General features: G+C 43.7%; 1 protein-coding gene across 1 annotated transcript; it reads right to left on the reverse strand.

Annotated features, from left to right (window-relative positions):
* Nucleotides 1–2068: 2068 nt before the first annotated feature.
* On the reverse strand, nt 2069–9202 carry Tas2r1 (taste 2 receptor member 1). The gene is made up of 3 exons (XM_048368232.1): nt 9188–9202; nt 4072–4191; nt 2069–3172 (listed from the first exon to the last, which is right to left on the reverse strand). Exons 1-3 carry the CDS (start codon nt 9200–9202, stop codon nt 2150–2152), a joined length of 1158 nt encoding a protein of 385 aa, XP_048224189.1. The 3' UTR covers nt 2069–2149.
* Between the last annotated feature and the right edge of the window lie 1457 nt (nt 9203–10659).

Consider the following 10659-nt stretch of genomic DNA (forward strand, 5'->3'; position numbering starts at 1 on the left):
AATGTAGTGCGTGTGTCCTGTGGTTGCTGCTCTCCATCTTTAGATAAAACCACCAACACTGAATCTGGGAGGCTCTGTTTCACTGACTCTATCAGAGCCTAGTCACCTCCCCAAAGTTCTACTTCTAAACAACATAATTAAGTCCAGCTTCTTAACTCCTCAACATGGGAATAGAATGTCAATATCAGAGCCCTGAGGCTGAGAGATACTTATATTACTTCTGAATCATAGTAAGCTCATCTCTAAAATCACAGGGTGGGTAAAGAAAGACTATATAGAGGTCCACTCGGTGTTAGATGAGAACAGAAACAAAATGGCTGACAGCAGATACAGATAGCACCTGAGAGACAAAGGCTGAGACTGTTTTGTTTCTAGAACCAAGCCTTTCCTGTCCTATGCGATACCCAGCAACACACCAAGCACTTCTGGGAAAAAAATATATTTATTGAAAAGTAGGCTGTAGGAATGGTTTTTAGTGTTTTATTATGCATTATGGGTTTTCTTTACAATTATAACTAATATCAAGCATATAAACATGGTCACACAACAATAGTCACTTTTCAAGCAGAAATTACCATCAGAAATTGGTATCTGAGAAAGAACATGACGTGTAATTACAAAGTTCCTGGAGTGTTTGAAACAATCACCTCTCTCTCTGTCTCTCTGTCTCTCTGTCTCTCTGTCTCTGTCTCTGTCTCTGTCTGTCTGTCTGTCTGTCTGTCTGTCTCTCTCTCTGTCCACTGCAGGCACATACATCCTTGAGGCAAGCACAAGTATCACCAGAACTTGAGCAACTTCCCGCCCTCTAAGAAGGAGCTGCAACTACCTCCAGTAATTATATAACTGCTTTTCCTACACCTGGCTGTTTGAGGGCTCGATTTGCAAACCTGTCCATCTTGTGGGCTAGAGGGAAACCAAATAGCAGGAAAGTGGAGACTGTTGACTTTGCTTCCAGGGCAATGAAATCCAAGGCCTGTAGAAAGATGTTGAGCACCCCAATTTCCATACCCAAGAAGATGCACACCCACCTGTGCGTCTTCCAAAACAAGTTCTCTGTGATTTGAACATCCTGGTCAGAAAGATCAGTATTTGAGGGTGACTGGCAAGTCTAGACCGAAACAAATTTTGCATGATCAAACCAGAACTACAAGTTGCAGTTAAACATAAGAGTATCTTATTTTATGTACATGTTGGAAAACAAAAGTATAGTGAATATGATTTTTTTAATATACACCTGTATCGTCCTTTCCTAAATCATCAGCCAAACTCAAGATGTAGCTATGACTTCCAGCAGATGGAGATTCCCAGCTCCACCCACTCCCTGATGTTGCTTCCTTGGGAAAGCATGTGATCTGATGACAGCACCAAATTGCCACCATCCGTTGAAAGAGCTCCAAGGTCAAGAGCATAAAGGAGAACTGAAACATCTTTGTGAGCTATTGTCTCTTCAGAGTGCTCAGTTAGAAGACGTGGGAAATGAACTTACTGATCTCTAATCCCTCTCCTCTTCATTTTCCTCCCCGCCTCTTCCTCTTCCTCTGTCCTCTCATCCATTGCTGGATGTGTCACCGTAGCATCCAGGTTCTCTTCAGGATGGTGTCAGTGAACATGTCCAGAGCACTGACCAAGATCCACCTATCCTGGGGAGAAGGACTAGTTCTGGTGTCTGGAGTCCAATGAACACAACAGAAATAATATCCAGGTAGTCTAGGGAGACGGTCAGTCCACTCAAGAAAAGCCATTGAGACTAGACAGCAGACGCACAATCTATTACGTGTTCCTGACACCATTAACTCAGGCATGTGCTTTCCTTGTTCTTTACATTTGTCCTCTCAAGAGCACTGCAGATTTAGATGTCTTGAAACAAATCCCCCTGAACCGTTTATCCATTCCATCCACGGTAACATCTTACAATATCACAGCCAGGATACTGAGAGTGAAGGAATCTACTAACACCCACTGTGCTTCTAATCATCAGCTTCACCCTTCCAGAAAGCAGCAACTCTATCCACATGCCCCTGGCTACACAGTCTTGAGATGACACTTTGTGTGTTCATGGACGGGAGGCTTGGTTGGCTGAGTGTGGAGTAGCAGCAATCTCTGGCAAGTCACGGAATCCTGAGTTCTTTGAACGGGTGCAAATTCCTGTTCATGGACAGCACTTACGGAGGCTGAGGAGGAGCGTTTTCACATTTTGCTTCAGTTTAGGATTCACAAAGATTAAGATAATAGAGTGTACTGAGGGGTAGGTGCCACCCACCAAGACACATAGGAAAAAGAATAAGCTTCCGAACCGGTAGTTTTGAGTACAGAAGAAAATGGCCACCAAGTAGTGGGAGACGTAGAGGACCAGGAAGGAGAGGACGGACAGCACTGCACTCGTGTGCGCGCTCTGGCCAGGGCTGCTGGCACTTTCCCCCATCGTTCTCATCCGCTCAGTGTGTTTCACCAGGAAGAAAATCAAGAGCCCCACAGCAGTAAGGAAGATGAGAAACGGCAACGTAAGATTGGTAATAAATAAGAAGCTTTGCAGAATAGGCATGACTATTTCACTGGGTTGTGTTGTATTTTTGAAGAAAAAATTCCCCAGAATCCTTTTGGTGACAGCCCATGCATATTTACCTTGGATGGCAGAAAGGATTGCGGAGTGCAACAGGGACCCCACGATCAACCATGGCACCAGCCTGGAAATCCTCATCTTTAGCCACAAGAAGAACGGGTGTGGGATGGTTGCAATCTTCACGCAGTAGAACACACCAAGCCACGTGGCAAACCAAAGCCCCACTTCATTTGTAAATAAAAGAATTACCACAGTCACCGGAATTATGGAGACTTGCTTCACGGAGAAAACCATCATAAGGGCAAAGACCAGGTACAACTGCAGGAAAAGCCTAGACGAGGCCAAGCACAAAAGAAGCAAATCCAGGGCGGCCGTTTTTCTCTGCTTGATCAGGCCAACGGCATTCACAGTCATGATGATGCCATTTGCCACGACCCCAGTAAGAAGTTGCACCATGGTCAGAAGAAGAGTCGTGATGTGGTCTGCTCCTATCATCTTAAGGAAAGGATAGCCGCTTTCTCCAGTTGGTGGTATATAGGTATATTTGGAGACTGTTTCAATCATTCGTGTTTTCCGCTTTCCTTCAATCTGGTCAGGAGCCTTCACAAAACACTACTTCCACAAAGAAGCTGACATTTGCTTACATCCCTGCGTTCTCAATTTAGCTATGAGACAGTCAAATGAGAAAGAAATAGTCTAGCAATCATTTGCTTCTTAGTGACAGCATCTGCATTTTTTTTCCCAGATCGACTTAGCTTGCAAAGTCATCACAATCAAATAGTGAAATCAGACACCTCTGGAAGGGGGGTAAAGAGCTGCTACGGTGGAGAGTCAGTCATGAAAGCCACACAGTCCTTCCTCTCTACAGGATTCATGTTTACCTATCCATGTGGCAATGTTATTAATGTTATGGAAGCGTTCTGCTAAAGATTTTTTTCAAAGTGTTCACTTCTGTTACAATGGGGTTGGGCAACCATCAATGTACTGCTCCAGCCTGCAAAGGCTGAGTAAGTCAACACCACATACAATGTAATGTTTATGTATATAGAGAGGATAAAACACAAAACATCACAGAATGTGAGGACAAAGCAATAAGGCTATGTGTGCGGAGTTCCTGGGTCAAAAGTCTACAGGCAGGCCACGTGTGGAGAGGGAGCCGTGGAATGTCTCCTGTACCCTTCAGCACCCACAGATAACTCAGGGGTTGAGACCCGTTTCCTGCCATTTTTTTTCCCCAACAATGAGAAGCTTATGACGTGAGCTGGTAGTTCTGGGGGAAAAGAAAAGAGTAAACACTTCTATGATTCAATGTGTCATAATAACTGTTTAACACTACTTGTGGGAAAATCAAAGGGGCCATTTAATGTATGTGAAATGGGGTCCATGTTACACTAAACAAGGTTTATTCATTCTCAACGACAGTCCCATTTGGAGCTGAAGAATTCTTGATAGGGGGAGGAGTGCTGTCCTTCGAAATGTAGCGTGTTGGTCTTACCATGCCCTGGCCTCACCTCAGGCTTCCTGATGCCATTGACAACGCCCCTCTCCGAAGCTGTGGCCACCAAAGATGCTTCTACATTTGGACATTGCCACGTGGCCTTGGTGCCCCTCTCAGCCCTGGTTGAGAGCCCCTGTGAGTAGAATGTAGTCACACAGCGAGAGCGTGGCATAAAACCAGGCCAGTGTGCCAGGTGGGAACCATGTATAAACCTTGGAGGAAATGAAAACCAACTTCGCATTTGATCTAAATATACCCGCCGGATCCCCAAATGAGGTGTGTGATCTTATGGACACATTTCCTAGTTCTATTTTCATATAAATACATTGAGTATTTGGACTAGTTCATTCACCCTTCCTCTTTTCATTCAGCAAGCCTCCTTCCCTTGATCTCTCCAAATCCCATCAGTCAAGACATGGTTCAGCTTCCTAATATTCTATTGCTATGCTCCCCGCTAATTGTTCAAAGGGGTTATACCATGCCATGCCATTCCTGTGTGTCCTATCCTTAGTCACTTGGATTGTATTTCTACCCATAAGGCCCTGTATGAGCTTACGCGTATGTTTATATTTTAGGTCTATTATCCACATCTAAGGGAAAACATGAACTCTTTGTTATAAAGATGTTTTCCAAGAACCACTGGAGTCCCAGTGATAGACACGAAAATAAAGAATTATCTCAGCAAGGCAAAATTTACTTCTAGAGACGGGCATGCCACCAGCCAGAAATTTGGTTAGCGCACAGAGCAGGTGGGCTGGCCCCTATTTATCTCTAGTGCAGGAACCCCCCCCCATGACCCCCCCTCCAGATTGTTTGAGCTCAGCTTCACAATCTGCTCACCATTGGTTAGTTTGAGTAGGATAGGGTGTATTCTCATAAGGTGATCATTAGAAGACTGAAGTAAGATTAACAGTATACAAGTAATCTCCAAACAAACCCACACTGTCAGCTATTTCTTGAACAAGCTGGAGGTGTGTTTTCTGAGGTGTATCTTAATTCCATCTGGGAAAAAAAAATAGTTTTAAACCAAACCCTTATTTCAAAGACCCTTCTCTCAGCCCAAAGCAGTTCCTCTTTTCCTTCCAGAGGGCCAAGACTCCGAGGCCCACGCAGGGATTTTTAAAACAACACACTTCCATAGAAAGACAGCTTTTCTCACACCTTTGCTTTCAGCGGCTGGCTTACTTCACTATATATGATTTTTCTTTTTCTTTTTCTTTTTTTTTTGTTAGCGCTGGAATGGATCCCAGAGCCTCTCCAGTGCTGGTCAGTGCTCTACCCCTGAGCTACACCCTTCGCCCTGGCACTCCTTCCATTGATGGCTGGTGGGAAGGAGCCAGGGAAGGTGGGCTGGGCTGGGGGAGCCTGGCAGAAGCCAGCCACACCTGTGGGATTGCTAAGAGAATGGCTTCCTAGGCCCCGGGAAGCTCCCTTTCAGCCTTTCCTGGAGGATTTTCTCTAACCTGGCCCATTCTCCAGCCTCTCCTCTGGGGATTCTGGATCCGCCATCCTCTTAGCTATAGACATTGGTTACACGCTTGTACTCAGTAAGGGTGAGCTGAGAGCCTCAGTGATCAAGCAAGTAAATCAAGCACAGAGAAAAATGATCATAAGGAGGGAGCCTTTGGGGTCTTTGAGGCAGTTTGTTTTAGTGAATAGCACACGTCAGAGAATTTCTGGCTCAGAGATGAAAACCACCCACGTCTGGCTTCACCTGTCAGCCAGAGGCTCGGAACGCTGACAGCTTTACATGGACAAATGGCTTGGAACAGATGGAACAAGACCCGATGTGGAGAAATTCACATGATTATTACCCCGTATTACCCTGATTAATTCCATTCACTCGCACTCATCTGTAATGAGCACTCATTAAAGGAGACAGCACTAAATATCCTGGAGGTAACTGACAGGCGGAAAGAGTTGCTTATTTATATTCAAATCGCTTAACTCCTCAAAAGCAAGTCCGATCTTTTTCCCATGCAGTTACGTGGACACTGGCCCTGTGTTCAGCAGGTATAGAGCTGTAACGACCATCTTTCTGCTTTCCAGATACACATGGACGGACATATACTTTGATATTACAGTCATCACAGAAGTGAGTAGTCGGTGTTTGTTTGTTTATATTTGCTTGTTTGTACTGTTTCTGGGGTTTGAATTGAGGGGCTGGGCACTGTCCTTGAGATTTTTGCTCTAGGCTAGAATGCTACCACTTGAGCCAGAGCTCTACTTTTGGTTTTTTGGTGGTTAACTGGAGACAAGAGTCTCACAGACTTACTTGTTCTGGGATGACTTTGAACCAGGGGCTTTAGATCTCAGCCTCTTTTTTTTTTTTTTTTAATCGGTCATGGGGCTTGAACTCTGGGCCTGGGCACTGTCCCTGAGCTTTTCAGCTCAAGGCTAGAACTCCACCACTTAAGCCACAGCTCCCCTTCAGCTTAATTGAAGATGAGAGTCTCACCGACTTTCTTGCTCTGGGCTGACTTTGAGCCATGAGCCTCAGATCTCAGTCTCTTGAGTAGCTAGGATGACAGACAGGAGCTACTAACACCTGGCTGTGAGTGATAGTTTTAATACTCTTCCCAACTGGGTCTTCCCTCTTCATTACCAGAGGAATACTTCCTGCTCAAAGAAACATGCATGTGTGCTAATATTATCATAAATTTAATAAGATCCTGCAAATAAGAAAGACATTGATCCACAGCAAACGAGTGCACACATTCTATCTGGATTGTCTCTGGACCACATTCAGCCCTGGATAAAGGCCTGATGGAATTTATTTCACTTACATCTACAGTGTCCTGGTTAAAAAGCATCCATTTCTTTCAGGCTAATCATTCTTTTTACCATTTCAGTTTCGTCTCTCTACTTGCATTTGTAGTCGATCTCTTGGACTAAAATTTTGCCTTTAATATTCAGGTCACCTCTAGATACTTGTCCCTTCTTTGCTATTTATTCTAGTAATATATTTCTGTGCTTTTCCTTACTTCGTTCAATATTCTGAAATTTATTTGCACTGCAGCAAATAGAATAATAGAGCAATGCAATCCATTGAATTTAGATCTTCTACATGCACACACGCACACACACACACACACACACACACACACACAAATTGGTGGTGCTTCACAAACAAAAAGCCCTTGTTAGTTACAAGGAGGAAATAGAAGCCAGCAGTGCTATGCTGAGACAGGGAAACGGTCCTGGTCCTCCAGGCATGCTCAGCGTTAGACTGACCTCCCCTGTGGAATCTGTAGCTTCTCTCCTTCTCTAGCTTACACCCTTTCCTTCTTCCTTTTTCCCCTTCCTCCTTCCCTTCATTCTACTCTCTCTCTTTCCATCCCATGCTTCCATGCATGCTTATGTGTACACTGGGAACAAGCACTGTCAGAACCATCGATTCTATAGTGAAGAAGAAGAGTCTGGCATCGGGGAATTAGCATCACAGTGGGTGGGGGGAGATGAGAGATAAACAAGTGAAGAAATGATCAAGTCCAGATCGGGAAGAAAAGAGATATTACTTTGTAGAGTACAGTCAGAGAGGACTGATTCCTTCAGGGAGGTGATAGACAATTGGATGGTCCATCTAGAGGCAAACATTCCAGGCAGATAGCAGCAGATTGAATCTGTCCCCATCAAAAGAGAGCTTGGAACTTTCCAGAGAAACCAAAGTCCAGTCCTCCACATTTCCTGAAATGGCATGAACAAGAGGAAGCTCCTAAGGGTAGACACAGAAAGATCACTCAGGGCTTGGGTCATAGAAATGACTGGGGTTCGTCTTCAATATGGCTGAAGTCTCCTGAAAATCTGAGATGAGGGGAAATTTTGTATATTCAGATCTATGTTCTGAACTATTTACTATGACTGATATCTAAAAAGAAAAGCATTTGTCCTGGAGAAAATGCTTAGAGCTCAGGAGAGGACAAACATGAAGGAAGAAGACCAGTCTGAATGGCTTTGCTGTAGACTAGGGGAGAGATGATATTGGCTTAAATAAGATTATGACTTGTAAAAAGAAGAAGGTGGATTGGAAACATATTTCTAAGATAGGACCAACAGAGATTTTGTTTGGCTTGGATAAGGGGAAATGAAGAAACAAGAGAAATCAAGAATTATTCTTGGGCTACTGGCCCAAATGTTGGTCCCCTTTATAAAAGGAGAGTTTGGAGGCAAGTCAAAATCAAGCACTCTGTTGTAGACTACTCTAACGGAGATGCCTATCTGATCAGGAAGGTTATCACTATGGTAAGTCAGGAGTTTGTGAAAGCCACCGGGATTGGAAACAGACTTGGAATTGGCTAGTGCATAGGTGATTGGGAAAGCCATTGGAATGGAGAGATTATAAAGGCAAGAAATTACCAACTCATGCTATGAGCACTGTTCATCAGAAGCTGAACATTTTGTGCATTTATGCCACATGACTGGCCCCTCCAACTGTCCCCATCTTTTTGTAGAAGGAAACTCTGAGGAGAGCAGAGCATGTGAGTCAAACCTTGAATTCCTGGACACAGATGTGTCCTCACTGTGTCCTGATGGCTTTGGCTTGTATAGCCAAGACGCTTGCTCTTTTATTTCAAAACACTGCTTCTCTACTTTAGAAGGAAGGTGAGATTTGTTTGTTGGGGTTGGTCTGTTTATTTTTTTTTGTTGTTGTTGTTGTTTTGGTGTTGTATTTAATAAACGTGATTGCCAATGTTCTGCTGGAATTTTTTTTAAATGCTAATATTGTCTTAGTGTGTATCTACCGAGAGAATTTAAATGGCTTAGGAATGATGTTACATGGAAGATGGAAATAATTCACAGAGAAATAAATTCTGGGACCAGAGGCCCTTTGGGACAAAGCTTAATATTTCCCATTTGTTTAAAGTGCTAAGCTGACAGCACACATTGTGCTCTTAACCATTCTATGGGGTCAACATCCTCTCTACTTCAGAGAGAATGGACCTGAGGAGGACAGAGATCTGAAAATTTCCCCCAGAAATATACTTTAATATTTCCAAGACCTGCTGATATCTGACTTTAATTCCTACCGGTGAGCTTGACAATTAGGCTTCCCTGCCTCCCATGTTGGGGGAAACTTTAAGAATCCTTTTGATGGCTAATGCATGGACTTGGAAAGTCTCCATTTTTACCTGACTATCGACCATTTTCGTGGCTTTACTTGGACTCTTCTTAGAAGGACTGCCTCTCCTACACCCTTATTTATGGACGTTATTTGGTGCTAGCCCCTTACAAAATCCAGGCAAGGAAGGAGCACAAGTCAGGCACGGCTGTTAAATCCACTCAGCTGGCTAGGGACACCTACTAGGGCATGAACATGAGGCCTGAATCTGTCAAGTCTGAGTCACTCCCTGAGCTTCTGGTTGAAGAGACTGGGCACAATGTCCTTCTCTATACTCTCGCTGTTGGCAGTCATCTCGCCTCCATGAAAGCCACTTGGATCTGCTTAAGAATAAATTCCACCTAGCAGACAGCAAAGAAACAGCAAGAATGGGTTGTGGTCAGATCATTTCCCGCCCTAGAATCAGCCCTTACTTGCTGCTGGTCATGACATTTAAAAGAAGCCATAACTTCCTGGTTTTTACTGAACTGAGCTTGACGTGGGTTTTCATCATGTTAGGTGTGCTGTAATGGCTGGAAGCGGAAAAGCAATGATGTGCTTTCTGCTATTCCTTTTAGGAATTGGAATCAGAGAAGTTATCTCCCTAAAGCTAGTCAGTTAGTGACACACCTAAATTAGAGCTGAGGGCTCTTAGTCACTAAATGCGAAGGTTTTCTTAAATATATCCACAGGATAATTATTTTTTAAAAAAAGGGAATAGAAATCTCTTCTGTGGAGTCTTCCCTGTGCATGTAATTAGTCTCTGCCCATCACATACTTACTGTGACATCTCAGGTTCCTTTTTTAAATTTTCTAAGAAGAATTTCCAAAACAGAAGTTTACCATATGGGCATCTACTCACTCTATATTACTGTATATAATACCTTTGGTGCTGACCAGCAATACCAGGAGATGGATGGTCAGATAAATTTTTAATACCTCTACATTTTGGTTGGTTACAACCATTGAATTGGATACACTGAAAAAGATAAGAGGGTCCTGTCTTAAAACATACCATTTCTTGCTCTAATCCAAACTCCATCGGTTCTTTTTACTCCTACATGCAGAGTCTATTTTTTTCTGCCTCTCGGAGATAGAACTGTTACTCAGGAATGACAGCAAGACGACAGGACTGGGCATTCTGGGTTTTGCCTGGAGGCTTCCCTGAGCTTTGCCTTCCTGTCCCCATCAGGCAGCCTCTGCCCTGGGGTCCACTTCTGGAAGGTAAGCCCTGACTGCTGCACCTTGCTATGTCTCCCTATAACCGAGGGATGATTCAGGTTGTTTGGGGACTGTGATGCCATCCTGTGCCTCTAGGAGCAGACATTATAGGTGGCTAAATACAGTCATGTTCTAAAATAGCTGCTGCACAAACAATAATGGAAACAAATGAATCAAGCCTTTTATCTTTAGAAAGGCACTGCTAAATGTGGCGGTGTTCCTCCTAGGGTATAAAACATAACTTCATCTACTCACATGTGTTGGTTTGAATATGGATTGTCC

Source organism: Perognathus longimembris, chromosome 19 (assembly GCF_023159225.1).
Source record: "Perognathus longimembris pacificus isolate PPM17 chromosome 19, ASM2315922v1, whole genome shotgun sequence".
NCBI lineage: Eukaryota > Metazoa > Chordata > Mammalia > Rodentia > Heteromyidae > Perognathus > Perognathus longimembris.